This window comes from Portunus trituberculatus, chromosome 36 (genome assembly GCF_017591435.1).
Source record: "Portunus trituberculatus isolate SZX2019 chromosome 36, ASM1759143v1, whole genome shotgun sequence".
Classification (NCBI taxonomy): domain Eukaryota; kingdom Metazoa; phylum Arthropoda; class Malacostraca; order Decapoda; family Portunidae; genus Portunus; species Portunus trituberculatus.
Window position 1 is genome coordinate 4,384,225 of NC_059290.1, and position 18,601 is coordinate 4,402,825.

Here is an 18,601-nt window from a genome sequence, read left to right on the forward strand (position 1 = left end):
TGCTGTGGCGCCGTGCTCTCTCGAAAGGAACGGGTTTTCATGGCTTTGTTCCCTTGGTGTGGAGTCCTTGCCAACCTAACACTGCTCACTACTCTATTGAAAACTCACTATCCCTTTAATCCCTTCAGTATCATGACACGTTTTCATATTCATTCTGCTTATTGTTTGGTGATTTTAAATAGCTTCAGAAACTGATGTGGGGATTTTAATAGTGAAGACTCTGGCTATTAACTTTTCGACCTCCATAGACCCTTAATAATGTACATCAAATCGTCTAATTATACCAATAACTCATGGTAAAAATACGTCTCAGTACTTGTTGAGACTATGAAGTACTGCGGTTTTTCCTACACAAACAGCTGGTTCAATAAAAGCCTTTTTTGGCACAGGGTGTTTGGCACCATGCCCTATTTGATGACACCACAGTACACATCCAAGGGAGATTCATTAAGGGAATTAGTCTTTTTTTTTTATGTCTTAGCGGAAGGTGAAGCTGAGAGAACTGAGAACACATATGGAAGGATTTTGCGTGAAGTAGTTAGACGTGTATCAGTCTATCACTTCTCCCTCCACTTACTCGTACGTCACTCTCTCCCTCTCAAAACATGCCTTTCTTTCGTCTCTTATCCTGTGTGTGTGTGTGTGTGTGTGTGTGTGTGTGTGTGTGTGTGTGTGTGTGCCTATGCTTGTGCGTGTACGAGAGAGAGAGAGAGAGAGAGAGAGAGAGAGAGAGAATTAGATGGAAGTGATAGGGAGGGATATGAAAAATACAAACAAGCAGGGAGTGAGGATAGAGAAGTGGGCATGAAACGAGCTTGAAAAAGACGGTGTGGCTTAATATACATCACGAATTCTGACCAGTGTTGTTTACCTTCACAAATCCCTTGAGTTGCTATGTCGCTGTGGGTAAAAGTAAGGTATAGGAAGGCTGGTTCATCAGGAGGTAGCCGTCAGTAAAGATATATGCCGAGGAGGAACAGCTACGACAGGATAGGGTAAAGACAGTTGAGGAAAGGTAATGATAACAATGGTAATGGTTTAGTTAAGTCATAGAATTTTTTTTTTTTTTTTTTTTTGTGAAGGATAAGAGGAAGGCAACAGGGAAGGAAGGGGAGAAGACGAGAGTAGAGCATGGAAGCAAGTATATCCTGAGAGAACAGAGGAGGAAGAGAAGCTATGTCCGGTGAGGTATGAAGCAGTAATTGGAGGGATAGATGGTAAGAGGAAGGCAACAAGGAAGGGAAGGAAGGGGAAAGACGAGGGTGGAACATGTGACCAAGTGGTTGAGTGATTAGAAATTCGTCCTGAAGGAGCCGAGGAGGAAGAAAAGCTGCGATGTCTAGTGAGGTGTGAAACAGTATTCGGAGAGATAGAGAGTAAGAGGAAGGCAAGAGGGATGGAAGGCTGGGAGAGAGGAGCAAGTGGTTGAGTGATAGAAGTGGATTGGTTGAGTGTACATTGTCATAGTTATAAAGACAGCTTTCATTACCTGGTAGCGATAGAGTTCTTAAATCCTTGTTACGAATAAATGGACTATGAAAATGACAATATATTTTCTCTCTCCGTGAATGTTATTAAATTGAATCCTTACCATCAATTACTATATAGTGTATCCCTACCGTCTCTCGTCTCATTCACGGCAGAGATACAATACAGTTTAAACCAAGATATAAAAACTAAAACAATAAGAAAATGAATATAAATAGATCAGCAACACAAGGTTCTATATTTTACAAACACACAAACAGTATTGAGGCAGAAAAGACAAAATAACGACATGAAGTTGTAATATGACAGCTTAGTTAAAGACACACTCCGGGGAAGATACCAGTGCCAATAACTTGACTTCATAGTTATCAGCACTGAATTAAAGAGCCTCTCCACCATTGCCACCACGCTTACCACAACCACCACGACCATTACCACCCCATACACCAAGTAGTCCCGTTCCTCCACCGCCATTTGCCTTGCCTCTCTCCCTCCCTTCTCCCTCCTTCCTCCCACCCGCCACCCTCCTCCTTCCTCCCTCCCTCTCGTCTTTCATCTCCCTCCTCCTCTCCCTCTTTTTTCCCTGTTCCCCCTCCCTCCCTCCCTCTCGTATCCCTGCGCCCTCCCTCCCTTCCTCCCTCCACTCATCTATCCCTCCATCCTCTCTGCCACCCGTGTACCTCTTCCCTTCATCCCTCCCTCCCTCTAACCATCTCATATCCCCGCTCCCTCCCTTCCTCCCTGCCTCCGTTCTCCCTCCCTACCTCCCTACCTCCTCTCTCTCTCTCTCTCTCTCTCTCTTACCATTACCACCACAATCGCAAATACACATACAAATAAACTTCATTACTCAACCATTGCGCAGTACACACCTGAACATCAGAACACGCGTGGCTATGAATGTTTGCCACACAAAATTTTGTCAAACAATTATATCCACTCGTGTGTGACCAGATAAACAAGTGCTTACCTTATCTCTAATATGCTGGTTAAACAAGGGGTGGCTCCACTCACTCCTGCAGTGTATCCTTAGGCTACACGACACTGCTGGCATCTTGTGAATAACTACAGAATAAAGAGTAAATGAACATCAGTAGATTTTAGGTAGTCTAGTCCGGCTTAGTCACGCACGCTACGAATCATTCACTTCACCACTCCTTTCCCCCATCCCTGCCGGCCAACTCTCGTTCAGTAACCATTTTCGTTTCCTGTCCAATAATCTGTCTAGTTTTGCACATTCTCATGGTTCTGGCAGTGTACACTCATAACACGAATAATTCCTTACTAGTGTTGTCGAAACAACACTCCAGTTCTCGGGTGGGGTGTTACTTCCTCTCCGGATATACACTCAACTCTCACTTACACACTCCTCTTCCCGTCTGCCGCTACAATGAGGCAGATTTGTGGGCCGGCTGGTATTCATTTGTGTGGTTTCGAAGCAGTTGGTTCCTCCTTTTGAAACATCCACCTATTTCTTACCCATTAATAAATTTCGCACCTGAAAACCAGAGGACAGGCTGCGCCGTTGCGGTTAAACTAAGCTCAGCAAACTTTGATCGTTGTACATAACGTCAGAAATGGAGAAAGGTCGAGTAAACCTCGGTGAAGGTCTTCCCTGCTACTCAGTGAAGCAACGAGGCCTTTCCTGCTGCTGCGGCTGCGCTTCAAGTTCAGGCGTTGGCTTTGGGGTGAAGGGGCTGCCAGACGGAGGAAACGTAACTTCCCAAAAAAAATCAGTCCACCTACTTCACATTAACTATCACCATGACCACAGCACATCAGCCAATTGGTTTAACTTTCCTTGACAACATCCTTGTCTGTGGGAATGTGGGATGTTAAGGTGGGGAATCTACAGAGACAGTGACCAGCGCACTGCAACAATGAGACAAATTTGTCTGTCTGTTCCTTTCATCTTTACTTATAATACTATGTTAATACAGAACACATTTTTTTTTCTTTCGTTATTACGATGCATGAAATTGTAACGCACCCAAGCCTTGGCTTCCTTGACATTACTATAGCCAATGTAATTTCTGACTGCCCAACCAACGAGGTATGGACACTAACATAAATATATTGTACTACGTACGACAAGCTTTACCAATAAAACCAAAGTTCATTGATATGACAACGTCTAAAAAGTATTGTGTATTGAAGTAAATAATACAATATGAAACAATTCATAATAAAGAAATACTAATTATTATAAGTGATCAGTGAGCTATTAATCCTTCGGGGCATTAGTGACGTGAAACAAGAAGACAAGACAAACTTAATGTTGCACACCACACCACGGTACCACCTCACTCACTCACTCATACAGAATTCAGTCAACACTTGCTTGGGGTGCACGGTTGTGTGTGTGTGTGTGTGTGTGTGTGTGTGTGTCGTCTCTTCCTTTATTACGTACAAAGATCCAAAGATCCTGTTCCTACTCATTTACTCTCTCATCTGCTTTCCTCACCCTTCCTCACTCATGTTTCGTGCAGTAGTAACATTTGTTTCTTGTCTATAAAATCTCAGTTTAATGTTGCATATTCACATTCCTCCAGTCGTGTAAGCTTATAACAGGAACAATTCCTTACCAAGGTTACCACGAAAGCATCTTGGTCCATTGGTGCGATATTCCTCTCATGGATACACACACAGTTATCACTCACACAAGTACTCCTCCAGTCCTGTGCCTGCTGGAGAGTGCGGACGTGGACAGTGACTCCATTGCCAGCAGGAACCACTGTTTACTGTACGCGTATGTTGGGATGCATACGATAACCAAGGAATTACTCCATACACTCCTTTATTACTCTCTCACCTGCCTTCCTAATGTTGATATGTGGGTTCATGTTCTCTATTGTGGGAGGAAATACTTGAGATGTGTTGAGAAGGTTGGGAAACATGGATTGAGTATTTGCTTTGTTGCAGTATTTAAAGCCAGGTGGCATCGTCGTCATATTTTTATTTCCATGAACATTTATTAAGGGTCAGTATCCCACAATGTTTATATGTTGGTAATGCACATAAAAAGAGAGGTTAATGGTGTTATTATAAAAGCAATAGTTGACAGGAGAAAAGATACTTGTGACTGTATAACAAGCTGGGAACTAAATTGTGTTCCTATTGTCATACACAACTAATTTATTATAATAGTGGTATCAAACGTTACTCCTAAAAGATTAAGGAAGGTATTAGGGTACGTAGTACATGGTAAACATTTATATTCTTTTGTCACAATACAATGAAAACTCCTTCCAAACTAATCGGTAGGCTATGTATGAATCATCTACCAATACGTAGTAGTACAAACCCGAACTGAAATACATGGACTGGAGCTCCTTGTCCTCTCCAGTTGCAAACCCAATGAAATACAAAAAAAAAATCATGCTTCGTAGAGGTTTATTGGTAAGGAATATGTATATGTGGTTACAGAAGCATCAGCACTTGGCAACGTGTGGAGGTGATGGGTAAAGGTAAAGATGGGCCGCCCTGTCCTGCCTGCGGCCGTCCCGGGAGTGAAATGCTTTTGTCCCTCCGTCCAGCGGCTGGGCCGAGCGGCGACTTGCCAAACACAGGGAGAGTCACAGAAACATACACTGCAGCTTACCAATCCCGATAACACGCACTCTTCTCTCATAATTAAGGCACTTGAAGGCTTGAATCTACTTATACACGAGATGATTTCTGTATAAGGTTCTTAAATTAATTTGGTTATTTTTTAATCAGGGTTTGAGTAAGCGAATCACCCGGTTCCTCCCATAATGTAGTATCACACCGCGAAGTTCCTGGGGGCGAGGCGGGCCGAGCACGGCACCAGTGTGGTCAGAAGTGTAAAATACCCGTTTTATAAGAAGCACCGCGTCAGCAGGCACGTCTGGGATGAGGAGGAAGGGAAGGCAAACACAGACACGCAGTGAATCACATCGTGATTCAAGGGTTGGATCTCAAATATTGAAAACTCTAGAACGTCACTATTATCCACACACACACAGGGTTTTGATTACTTGCTGCGCGGCGCCGTGACCTTCCCGGCAACACGGCGCCGCCTAAACGCGAAAGACTTGCTCAGACAGCGGAAGACTTGCATCACATGGAAATAAAGTTGAAAGGCGGTAGTTTACTCGCTGCAGGAAATTACTGGCGCGGTAGAGTGAAGGGGAAGGGTAACGGCTCCGAGGCACAGCTGCCCAGACACCTGCTGTGCCTGCCAGTAGGACGGTGACTAGCGGCGAGGATCAAACGACAGACAGCGGACATACGCACACTGCCTAGCGTTGGCAACGTGGGTGCTGCGTGTTGTGTTTACCTTCATCACATTTGGTTAAACTAATGCCTTGAAAGGTTACCTAGATGACTTAGTTACTATATTGGCTTTAAGTAGTGGTCGTTGTGTCTTTACGCGTTAGCTGCTGAACAATAATGACTGACGCAACAATATTTGGTGGGTACGCAGTGGACTAGTGGTTCCTGGAGACGAGCGAAAACATTGGTTTGGTCAAGCTTCGTTCATTGGTACTCTCAGCGCATCGTGGGGACGTCGCCTGCTGACGGGGACATGACGGGTGAGGACTGGCGCCTGGTCTTCTCACTGATGATGGGCGACTGCGGTTGCTCCTCGGGCTTCATGTTGAACTTCTCCATGGCTCGCGCCACGGCGCCGTCGCAGAGGGTTCCCCAAGGACGCGCGGGGTTCACAGGGGACTCCAAGTTGAAAGAGTTTGATCTGGACCTGATACGCGGCTTAGACGGGATGGGATTGTTGTGGACACTGGAGGCTCGGCTGCGGCTCTTCCACTCCGCCGTGGGGTCAATTTCGGTGGCTGGGCTGCGGGTGCCACTCTCCTCCCTGTCCAGGGAACACTCGCTGCTCTCACTCACCATGCTTCCCACATCGCTGCTGGTGGAAATGGAGCGGGTGTATGAGGATGCTGGCTTCTTCAGACTCTGACCGTCCTCCTCCTCGATAATAGAGAGTTCAACCGAGCCGATCGGAGTGCGCTCAAAGACAATTTGTGGGGTCTTCTCCTTCTCATGGTCGCCGCTGGGCTCAGTGGCGTCACCATCAGGGTGGTTCTGGACGCAGTTTTTATTACTGATCTCTGCTTGTCTGACGAAAAGCGGGTTGTCCAATAGTTCTGTAAATTTCTTCACTGGACGTTCAGGTTTTGTAACGTGCGGCAAGGAAGAGCAGCAGGAGGAGGTGGTGGTGGTGATGGCAGTGGTGGGGGTGGTAGTGGTGTTTGGCTCACTGTTAGAGACCGTTGGAGTGTTTTGAGTTCTGATGGAAGGGATTGGTTCCTCCAAAGAGATGTAGGCCTCGTCAATTTCTCCGCGCGGGTCTTCCTTGAGAATGTTGTCGTTGACGTCTCCGCTGAGGCACACGGGAGCCACCTCTTCGGGGAATATCTTGATCTCCGGCAAGTCTAAGGAGGTCGGTCTCTGTGGTCGAGCTTGGGGTCGTGGACTCTCCAGACTTCCATCCACACTCTCCAGGGACGACGCCTGGGACACGTCGCTGCCGCCACTTGATGTCTTCTTGCTTCTGGTCTTCCTTGTGGGAGTGGTGCTGCGAGGGCGTTCGTGCGGCACTGCAAGGCTGCCGACGCCTTTCCCAGCCCGCTGTCTCTCGGTGACGGGACTCTTATCAGGATCCACTGGGTCTTGTCGTCTGTGGCTGAGGCTGTTCCTTCTCTCCTGCCTTTCTAGCCTCTCCTGCTGGCGTTCATGTCTCTCGGCGAGGCGCTGCTCCACGTGGGACATGGACCGCCGCCGTCCACCTGGGGAAGTTGCGCTGTCACCAGATTTCTCTTGTGTAGCTTTGTTGTTGCGAGTTATGACGTCAGCGTCAGTTACTGAAAGTGCTCTTTGCTTTTCTTTTTCTTCCCTTTCTCTCTCTTTCTTCTCTTTGCGCCTTCTCTGTGCCTCTTTCTTCATCTTTTCAGCTCGGTTGACTTTCGGGATCCTCTGGGTGGGCTGTGCCTCGGGCTGTCTGTGATTGTGGCGAGGACATCGCTTGTCACAGATGTCAGCCCCGCGACCACCTCGCCGTCTTGCTTCGTTTACCATGTAGCTACTGCTTCCTGGCTTACTGGTGTCCTGGACGGTGATGACGGAATTGAGGTTGGTGTTGTGCCTGGTGACGATGTCGTTGTAATCTTCATCGTCCTTGGAGAGCCTGGACTCGAAGTAGCCAGGCTTGTGCGCACAGTCGAACTCGTCGATCTGGTCTATGGCGGCAAGACTTTTGTACATCCTGCACTCGTCGGCGTCCTTGGCGGTGGGAGTGATCACGGGGCCGAAGATGTTGATGCAGCTCTTGTAGACGGCGTTCTCCTGGTTTAGGTGAGAGAGGGCTGACAGGGCCTCAACAGACTGAGAGAAGGACCGAAGACCCATCAGCTTCTCACGGGAAGTAGACAGTCCCAGTCTGGCATCGAAGAGTCTCTCTCGTGACTTCGATATCGTCTTCTTCAAGTTGGACATCTGGATCCTCTCTGACAGGACCTCGCGGGACTTGGACATGCTTCTGATGCGGTCCAGGTTGTGTCTGGAGAGGGAGCGTGACTCAGACCGCTGGAGGAGTGAGTGAGGCACAGCAGTGACAGGCGAACTCAGGCAGGAGGAGCCGGGCTCAGGGAAGGCAGGGACGAACTGCTTGACGGGAGTGAGTGGGTGCAGCGGTGGGCGGCCGATGTCAATGGTGGGCGTGTTAAGCTCTGGCAATGCTGGTGTGTTGGGCTCAGATGGTGTGAAGGGCGCTGGTGTGACAGGTGTGAAGGCTGCGGGTGTGAAGGGTGCGGGCGTGACAGGTGAAAAGGCTGCAGGTGTGAAGGGTGCGGGCGTGGCAGGTGCAGGTGGGAGTGGGATGGGTATGGGTGTGGTGCACACGGGTTTGGTGGGGTTGGGGATGTTAGTGGCGGGAGTGGTGGGCGTGGCTGTAGGGAGCATGCACGATATAGGTGTGGGTATGACGACAGAAGGGGTCGTGGGTACAGAAGTCGTGGGTGCGGGAGTCGTGGGTGCTGGGGTCGTGGATGCAGGAGCTGCAGGTGCTGACAGGGGCAGCGCAGTGGGCTTGGGGGGGACCACGTCTGACGGCACGGGTCTGGACACTTCCTTCTTCATCCACTCGTGGTTCTGGCACTCCTTGGCGCTCATGCGACGCCTGGCGGAGGGAAGCAGGGTCAGCAAGGCCTCTCACATATTTCAAGCAAGAACAAGTGACAGAAGTGTTGAAAACTTTAAAGACTTAAGAGAACATTATCTATACAGAAGTTAAAACAGAAAACAGAGACAAGGGCGCCACCCACTCAGGCTGCATGACGAGTAGCTTCTTGATGAAGTCAATGGCCTCGGCGGAGATGTCCTCGAAGAGCTCCTCGGGGAAGTCAAGCTCCCCCCGCGAGATCTGGCGGAAAGTCTCCTGGTCTGTATCGCCTCCGAAGGGCAGGAACCCCGTCAGTAGCACGTACACCAGCACGCCGAGGGACCTGAAACACCACAGCCGGCGCCGTCACTCCCGCCTCCAGCAGCCCAGGGCAATTCATGCAACTTTCACCTCATCGTCACAAGAATAAGGTCTTTCATTTCTCATCATCAAACACAACACTCGTACTAACTTGCAATACTGAGAAGGATATCCGTCACGTCAAAAGAAAAGAAAAAAGACTGCGGAAAGATGTCAGCGTCCCTAAGTAAGATGATGCACTCATGTCAAGGAAATCAAAGATGACAAAAACACCAGGAAGGTAAGCAAATTTAACGCTAAGAACTAGAAACAGGAAAAGAAAAGTAAATATTAATCTTTTACACTATGTACATAATATCATTCAAGAAGCAAATACCATCACATACTCACAAACACACAGCACTGTCTACACTTCCGGACCACTACACTACACCACACCTCTACCACACCACAGTACCGCCACCAGACCACCACCACACCGGGACAGAACCGCCACAAAGCCAAGATATGACGTGACTTCAATCTGGTGACTTCAAGGTGTGGGTCCTTCCTCCTGGCCGGGGCGTGGGGAGGGACGGGGCGGTGGAGGGAAGGACCTACTTACCACATATCCGTCTTCTTTGTGATTGGCTCGTAGAGGAGGATCTCTGGAGCTGCAATGCAGTGATACGAATTAGATCTCCTACGTATCCTTCCCTAAAGAGACTCAGTAATCAGATTGATAGTTTTGAGTCATTAAGGAGCTTTGAATGATTAACCCCTTCAGTAGCATGCCGCGTTGTCATATTCATTGTTTACTATTTGGAGATTCTATAGAGCTTCAGAAACTTATATGGGGATTGAAATACTAGTAAAGACTTTGGCCATTATTCCTTTGATCTCCCTAGATTCTTCCTCATGCAGATAAAGTAGTCTAATCGTACCACAAAATCATGGTAAATATTTGTTTCAGTATTGAAGGGGGTAAAACAGATCAGTGGATGACAGTGATAGGGGAAACAGCTTGAAAAGTTTCACACAGGGATTGCCACGTTTAGATCTCTAGTGTTGTTATCCTTTATAGTTTATCTAATACTTTTATATCCATTTGCCTAAACGATATCTTAACCCTTCAGTACCAGGACGCGTTTCCATATTCCCTCTGCTTGCCATTTGCTGATTTTATACAGATTCAGAAAACTTATGTGGGAATTAAAATAGTGAAGGCTCCGTCCATTGGTTTTCTGATCGCCATAGACCCTTTCTAATGCCAATAAAATCATCTAATCACACCGAAAACTCAAAATAAAATGCATCCCAATACTAAAGGGATTAATAACAACAGACAAACAAGGACAAGATAAAAATGAAAGGCACAAGGATATAATGGTGACTCAAAACGCCATTTCCAGACTTCGTTTAAGGAAAAAAGAAATAGAAAAAATCAAGAAGAACTAAGAGAATAGCTAATTTATCTTCTGAGGTGTCTTGGTGTCTTCATTAAGAGAAGTTATTAGCCATTGTTCTATTAACACTACACATTTAAGTTGAATAGATACGAGTATTATACATGCGTGTGTATAGGAAGACAATAAGGCGTTAACTCAGCTTTAAACTGAAAAAAAATACGCGCACACACACACACACACACACACACACACACACACACACACACACACACACACACACACACACACACACACACACACACACACACACACACACAGACAGACAGACAGACAGACAGACAGACAGACAGACAGACAGACAGACAGACAGACAGACAGACAGACAGACAGACAGACAGACAGACAGACAGACAGACAGACACACACACACACACACACACACACACACACACACACACACACACACACACACACTCACCCACGTAGTCCGGGGTGCCCAGAATCTCGCGCACTTCTCTTCCTGGCGTCAGAAATCTGGAGATCTCGAAGTCACACAGTTTGACATCACAATCCGGGAATTCCCCCATCAGCACCAAATTCTGTGGCTGTGGGAGGGAGAAGAGGGTTAGAAAATGCTGTGGGAGGGAAAGGAAGGTTAAAAAATTGCTGTGGGAAGGAGAGAAGGGTTAAAAAAAATATGTATGAGGAGGGAGAGGAAGGATTAAAAATGCTGTGAGGGGGAAAGGAAGGATAGAAAAGTTAAAAAATGCTGTTGAAGGGAGACAAAGTTCTAAAATGCTGTGGAGAGGGAGAGGAGAGTTAAAGGATACTCTAGGAGATAGAGAAGGGTTAAAAAAAATGCTGTGAGAGGGAAAGGAGGAAGAGAAGGATTAGAAAACGCTGTGGGAGGGAGAGAAAAGTTAAGAAAATGCTGTGGGAGGAGGGAGAAGAAAGCTGAAAGATGGTGTGAGAGGAGGGAAAATAATGCAGACAAATACTGCGGAAGGGAGAAGAATATTGGAAAAAAAAATGTTGAGTTTAAAGAGTAAAATGTTGAAGAAAATGACGTGGGGGAAAGAAGGAAGGTTAAAATGTGCTCTGGGAAATGGGAGAGAGTTTAAAAATATGTTATGGAAGAACGGAGGACTTAATCGGAAGGAGAGAGAGAGAGAGAGAGAGAGAGAGAGAGAGAGAGAGAGAGAGAGAGAGAGAGAGAGAGAGAGAGAGAGAGAGAGAGAGAGAGAGAGAGAGAGAGAGTGTGTGTTAAGGTGAGAAGGAAAAGGTAGAGAAGGGAGAGAAAAGAAAGGAACAGTGTGTATAGTGACTCGGAGGAAACACGAGGTAAGATGGCGTGTTCTCCTCCTCCTCCTCCTCCTCCTACTCCTCCTCCTCCTCTTCATGTTCCTACTCATTTATCGCACTCCTCCCACCATAAAAGCGAGCCGAGGAAATGTGAAATGATAATGGAGAGGGAATCAATAGAGGAAAGAATAAACTAAGCCAGTAAGCGGCCAGATCAGCCTCGCAGCACGCCACCAGCCTCCCTCGCCATCACCAGAGAGCGTTCCAATGTATGAATGAATAAATGGATAATAAACAAGCAGTAAAAGGACTCCATCATGCAATAAAATCTTAAAGTAATCATCCCGCTTGCAAATCACTGAGGGAAAATGGTTGCAGCAGCGTAAATAAATTAACACACACACACACACACACACACACACACACTTACCTAGAGCACCTTAGGCATTACCAAAACTTAAGCCCTTTACTTAACGATGCACTTACAGCCATTAAGAAGAGATTATGTCTGTTCATTAAGGGAGTTTCGCCTTAAAGAGAGGACGTAGATACCTAACTTACGTTTATATCCCCCTTAGGCGCTAAATTAGGGGTGTGTGTGTGTGTGTGTGTGTGTGTGTGTGTGTGTGTGTGTGTGTGTGTGTGTGTGTGTGTGTGTGTGTGTGTGTGTGTGTGTGTGTGTGTGTGTGTGTGTGTGTGTGTGTGTGTGTGTGTGTGTGTGTGTGTGTGTGTGTGTGTGTGTGTGTGTGTGTGTGTGTGTGTGTGTGTGTGTGTGTGTGTGTGTGTGTCATCAAGTGTATAAACCAAACAGTGACAATTAATGGATCAAGTAGGTTTGGTGCCTAATAGAGGAGGAGGAGGAGGAGGAGGAGGAGGAGGAGGAGAGAGAGAGAGGAGAGAGAGAGAGAGAGAGAGAGAGAGAGAGAGAGAGAGAGAGAGAGAGAGAGAGAGAGAGAGAGAGAGAGAGAGAGAGAGAGAGAGAGAGAGAGAGAGAGAGAGAGAGAGAGAGAGAGAGAGAGAGAGAGAGAGAGAGAGAGAGAGAGAGAGACCGTGGACACTTGCTTGACCCCTTAGTAAGAGAGAAGGAATGGAAGAAAGAAAGACTCGATAAAAGTGAAGAAGCAAACAGATAAGGTGACTCACCACCACCAAGGGACAAACAACAACAGCGCCACCACCAACACCGACATTACAATAAATAAAACGTGAAAGTAAAGGACTCGGAAAAATAAAGAATATATATTAGAAAGAAAAATAGAAACGTACGCTCACAAATCTATAATAAAGATTCAGAGAGGATGTAAGTCTGGTAAACAGGAACTACCGCGACAGTAAGACATAAATAAAGACGACTAAGTAAGGAATGCATGGATAAAATAAAAAGGGGATATATTCAAAATTAAGCAAGATCCAAATATTCACCAAAAGATAATAAATGAAACAGTGGAAATAAAAGTGTGATATTTTCCAAAGTTTTGAAGAATATTCACACAACACATCACTACAAAAGCTATTCAATTCTAAATACAAAAAAGAAGGAAAATAAAACTACAATGTATCAGTAAACCATAAACTTTATATCTAAATCAAAAGAAGAAAAGCTCGAAAAAAAAGTTGTAAAGAAGGATCACATTTTGAAATTCTAAGATAAAAACAAAAGTGACTGGAATTTTTAAGAGTTTTACAGATCCCACAAATATTTAAAAGAGAAAGAGAAAAAAAAAGTCAAACCAAAAAAGATAAAGAAAAATAAGGAAAAAATCTCCCAAATTTTAGAGAGAAACCTTGGACTCCTAAATAGAACAAATAGAAACCTAAACAAGAAAAAAAAAAGAAAGATGGGAAAGGAAAACGAAAAGAGAACAGATAGAAGTAGAAACAAAACACCTGAGTACTCTACAACCCTAAAGAGAAACCCAAGTCTCTTAAAACTCTCTAAACATAAAGATCCAAATAGGAGAAGGGGAAAAAGACTAACAAAAACCGACTTAAAAAAACAACAACTTTTCTCTCTGACCACTAGGAGCCTGAGAGCCCAGCAGCACCTGAGCACTGGAGGACACAACACCTGACCACGGCGACCCACGAACACAGATTAACGTCAACATAAACACATACGAAGAGACAACCTGAAGGGGAGAGGAGAGCACGACTGCCCTCTCGCGACCACAGGTGAAAGAGGAAAGCCGGGGGTAAAGTTTAATTGAGGGAAAAAATGTGGAAAGCATGAAAAAAAGTAGATGTAAAAGAGATAGGGAGGGAAAATGTGATGTGAAGGAGTGAAGGAAGAGAAAATAAAGTAGTGATTTGACAAGAAAGTAGCCCAATGTTTGGTTGAAGGGAAAAAAAAAGGTGGAAAGTTTCAAGACAGGAGTGGAAGAAAATAAGAAGAGAACGAAGAGAAAAATAACGCGTTAGAAAAAAAAAGTGAAAACAGTATGTGGAAAGAGAGGAAAAGAACTAGAAGAGGGAACATGTTAGACAGAAAAACATAAAAAAGAACACAATTCAAAATAAAGAGAACAAAAAGAAAACGAAGGAATCAAAATTTGTATAAGAAAATCAGCAAAAAATGTACGTGACAAACAGACAGATAAGAGAAAAAGAAACAATACGAGGGAAATATAGAAAAGAAAACAAACGAGGAATGAGAAACAGATGGATTGGACAAACTAAACAGAAAAAAGAGTAAAGAATAAGAGAAAGACAGGAAAACAATAAAGCAAGGAGGCAAACAGGTAAAGGAAAGGGAAGGAAGAGGTGCCAAGACGCGTCACTTAGCGGAAATAAATATACAGGACAGCCTTCATATATATTCCTCCTCTCAGGTTTCTATTTTAAAATACGACGCACTTCTACTCTTTCGAAAGGTTCTAGTTGAAGGTGCACGGGTTTTCCAGGGTGTTTTAATGGTTGCAGTGACAAACTAACGTGCTTTCTGCGTTATTAAAAGGAAATAGTGTCTTCAGAAACCGACTAGTGATATTTGTGGCCTTGGAAAATAGTCGTGGTGAGAGATTTAAGTGTTTCTGAGACCCGTATTAAAAAAACGCTATGCTCTCTCACGACTACTATTTCCAAAGGCTCTAGTTGAAGATACTCGTGTTTTTAAGAGCATTTTTATAGTTTTGGTGATGGATTAACGATATTCCTGCGTTATTAAATGGAAATACTCTCTTCAAATCCCGACCAGTCATCATTGTGGCCTTAGAAAATAGTCGTGGTGAGAGAGGAGAGTGATTGCGCCCCTTACCTGCAGCGGGAACACCGGGGCAAGGTAAGACGTCATCGCCACTCTCAGGAGGTTCACTAATATGACAGGCGGAGAAAATGACGTGACGAAGAGGCGACAGTGAGAGAGGGAAAGTTAAAACCCGAGAAAATATATTAGGAAGAGCAGTAAATGCGAAGCTAATGACATAATGAAGGGACGAAAGACAAAGAAAGTGGAAAGTAAAGAGGATATATACGAAAAGAAGCGGGATGTGTTACAAAATGAGAGAAAAGGATTACATAAAGAGGAGAAACAAATAGGAGAGAGAAAATATAGAAGACAGAGGGAAATATTCTTGTTCGTTATAGAATATCATTAGTTTGGGATACGAAAAAAATGTCAAATATAGAGATAAAAGAAATGTAAAAGATGAAAGATAAGGAAGAATGAAAAGAAAAAATACAGAGAAGAAGGAGGAGGAGGAGGAAGAGGAGGATAGAAGGCACTTTTCCTCTCAGATAGCAAGGAAACTAGAGGAAGGAGGAGAACTAGAATCGAAGGTATTTTTCCTCTCAAAAAACAGGGGAATTCATTTAGAGTAAAAACCCAAAATCATCAAACACACAAAAAATGTTAAGTGGCTGATCTTCATTTTGGGATTACAGAGACGCATCACTCTTCCTCAGGTCACAGTACAAGTTTAGTGAGACGCGAACAAAACCGCTATTTTGCCTGAAGGTGCTGGAGGAGGAGAGGTGAGTCACAGCCAGACACTCGGCAGGTGGCGTGTGCAGGTAAGGAAAGTTTGCATCACCTGCCTCACTCAGTTATTTGCAGGATTCAGACACTTGCACACACACGTACTGCACACACACACAGCCAAACACGCGGGTACTTCCAGGACTTCTCTTACGTAAATTCTATGTACTGCACACACACACACACACACACACACACACACACACACACACACACACACACACACACACGTATAATGCAGACAAGTGCACGTATTTCCAGGTATATTACAAGGTTCAGAATACATACAAGTGGACACACCTAAACCCACACACACACACACACACACACACACACACACACACACACACACAGAGAGAGAGAGAGAGAGAGAGAGAGAGAGAGAGAGAGAGAGAGAGAGAGAGAGAGAGAGAGAGAGAGAGAGAGAGAGAGAGAGAGAGAGAGAGAGAGAGAGAGAGAGAGAGAGAGAGAGAGAGAGAGAGAGAGAGAGAGAGAGAGAGAGAGAGAGAGAGAGAGAGAGAGAGAGAGAGAGAGAGAGAGAGAGAGAGAGAGAGAGGGTGCACGTACCTTAATGTCGAGGTGCACCAGGTTGAGGTCGTGCACCTTCACTAGTCCCTCAAGGAGCTGTCGCGTGAAGCTGATGACGTCACGCTCGTAGGGCACCAAGTCCTCGTCCAGCAGCGTCTGCAGGTCCCCGCCGGCAGCGCTGCAGAGGAGGGAGCAGGTTAGGCGGGCAGGAGACACGTGGGGGAAAGAATGGTGTGGCAGGAAAAGGCAGGGAAGACGAGAAGTGATGGTGTGGCAGGGTATGGTAGAGGAGAGATGAAGGAACAGTAAGGTAGAGGATGGTGAGGAAGAAGAGAAGGGATAGTTTGGTAAGGGACGGCAAGGAAAGAAGAAAAAAAGGGTTTGACGGGGAACAGCAAAGAGGAAGAGAAGAAGGGATAGTTTAGCAAGGAACGAAAAAGGAATAAGTAAAAGGAAAAGGATAAAAATAGAGACACAGAAAGGGGACTGATAGATGGTAGACAGGAGAGAAAAAAAGGGTTATGTATGAGAAAACAAGAAGGGAAGAAGAAGAAGCGATGGTTTGGCAGGGAAAGGCAGGGAAGAAGAAAGACACTTAGACAGTTTGTTAAGGAACAAGAAAGATAAAAAAAAAAGGGAAAGAGGAGAGATAGAGAGACAGGAAAGGGATAAATAAGGAAAGACAGATGGTAAAGAGGAGAACAGAAGAGATATATATGGGAAAACAAGAAGGAAAGGAAGAAGAAAAAGATGGCGTGGTATGGGAGGGCAGTGAAGTGAAGAAAAGATAAACAGAAACAAAACGGAAGACGCAAAAAGACAAAGAAAAAAAAAGCAACAATAAAAAAAAATGGACACACACATATAGAAGAAACGAAAACAATAAAAAAAGAAATAAACAAAGAAAAATGAGACACAGATGGCAGAGAGAGAGACAGAGACAGAGACAGAGAGAGAGAGAGAGAGAGAGAGAGAGAGAGAGAGAGAGAGAGAGAGAGAGGGGAAGAAAAAAGAAAGACACACGGGGGAGCAGGAAAGAAAAAAAAAAAAACTGGGATGGGGAGAGAGCAATGAAGGAGAAGGAGTATTGAAAGTAGGGGGTTAAGGAAGGTCGAGGGGGTCAAGGGGGGAGGGGAGAAAGGACCAGGTCAAGGCTATAGTGGGGGGGAGGTCAAAGGGCGGCGAGGTAAGAGGTTAGGAGCACAAGGGAAAAGGAGAAGGAAAGGAGTGGCAATGGAAGGGGGTGAGGAGGAGGAGGAGGAGGAGGAGGAGGAGGAGGAGGAGGAGGAGGAGGAGGAGGAGGAGGAGGAGGAGTGGTGAGTGAAAGGGGAGGAGCGATGAAGAAGGGGAGGGGCGGAGAGAAGGAAGAATGTAAAGGAAGCCATGTTTGAAGAGTGAAGAGGAAAACTGAAGTGGAGTAGAGAGAGAGAGAGAGAGAGAGAGAGAGAGAGAGAGAGAGAGAGAGAGAGAGAGAGAGAGAGAGAGAGAGAGAGAGAGAGAGAGAGAGATGGAAATTAGATAGTTAGAGTTGACGAAGGAGAAAAAGAGAAAAAGAAATAAGAAAAGTTTATTACAGTATGAACAATATAATAAATAAAAATAAAAAAAGGAGACAGAGAAAATTCCAATAAAACAATAAACAATGACGATAAAGATAAGAGAAAGAAGAAGTAAAAAACGAAGAAAACAATAAGACACAAAAACACACAAAGAAGGGAATCATTGGGACATGAACGAGAGTAAGTCAATAAATCACTCGGTAAACAGTCAGTCAGTCAGTCAGTCAGTCAGTCAGTCAGTCAGTCAGTCATAAATTGTAAATATAACTCCCGCAGCTGCATAACCTTACGCATTACCAATCACCAGTTTTGCAAGGATTTGGTAAGATTAGGTTACTCTAAATAAAATCTCATCTAACATATTTATCAATCATCAGTTTTGTTATGGTCAAGTTGAATGAGGTTTCTCTTTAAAACGATCTTATCTTAATTAGTAATCACAAGTTTTGCAAAGGTCAGGTTAAATCAAGTTACTCATTTAACCCATTCAGCACCAGGGCGTGTTTCCATATTTATTATTAGTATTTGGTGATTTTATACAGCTTCAGAAACTTGTGTGGGTTTAAAAAGTGAAGACTGTGGCCATTTTTCTTCTGACCTCCATAGACCCTTCCCAATGTCAATAAATTCATCTAATCATACCCCTCAACAAGGTTAAAAAAAAATGCCTGCCGGTACTGAAGAGGGTAAAAACAATCTCATCCAATCATAAATGCTACCAGGCAAACCTTTCCACCAATCACAATGCCGCTGACGTGATCCTCCCAGACTCAGAATACTCAACACACTCAACATGGAAACACTACACAGCTCGAATCACTCACGCAAATTAAACACACACACACACACAAAAAAAAAAAAAAAAAAATAAATAAATAAAAAAACCACGAATTTTTGACCA

At 44.8% G+C, this 18,601-nt stretch overlaps 1 protein-coding gene and 1 long non-coding RNA gene across 2 annotated transcripts in view; both read right to left on the reverse strand.

The window, feature by feature from the left end:
- LOC123513735 overlaps positions 1-2,873 on the reverse strand; it is a 4,967-nt gene extending 2,094 nt beyond the window's left edge. Inside the window, exons 1-2 of the long non-coding RNA XR_006677442.1 lie at positions 2,852-2,873; positions 2,459-2,553 (exon numbers count right to left, since the gene is read on the reverse strand). This is a non-coding gene — a long non-coding RNA (uncharacterized LOC123513735). The remainder of the gene's footprint in view (positions 1-2,458; positions 2,554-2,851) is intronic.
- Positions 2,874-4,426: 1,553 nt separating this feature from the next.
- LOC123513734 overlaps positions 4,427-18,601 on the reverse strand; it is a 305,953-nt gene continuing 291,778 nt past the window's right edge. Inside the window, exons 3-7 of the mRNA XM_045271124.1 lie at positions 16,181-16,319; positions 10,817-10,943; positions 9,555-9,603; positions 8,793-8,972; positions 4,427-8,647 (exon numbers count right to left, since the gene is read on the reverse strand). Of these exons, the coding sequence (XP_045127059.1) occupies positions 6,001-8,647; positions 8,793-8,972; positions 9,555-9,603; positions 10,817-10,943; positions 16,181-16,319 (3,142 nt within the window). The 3' untranslated portion in view covers positions 4,427-6,000. The remainder of the gene's footprint in view (positions 8,648-8,792; positions 8,973-9,554; positions 9,604-10,816; positions 10,944-16,180; positions 16,320-18,601) is intronic.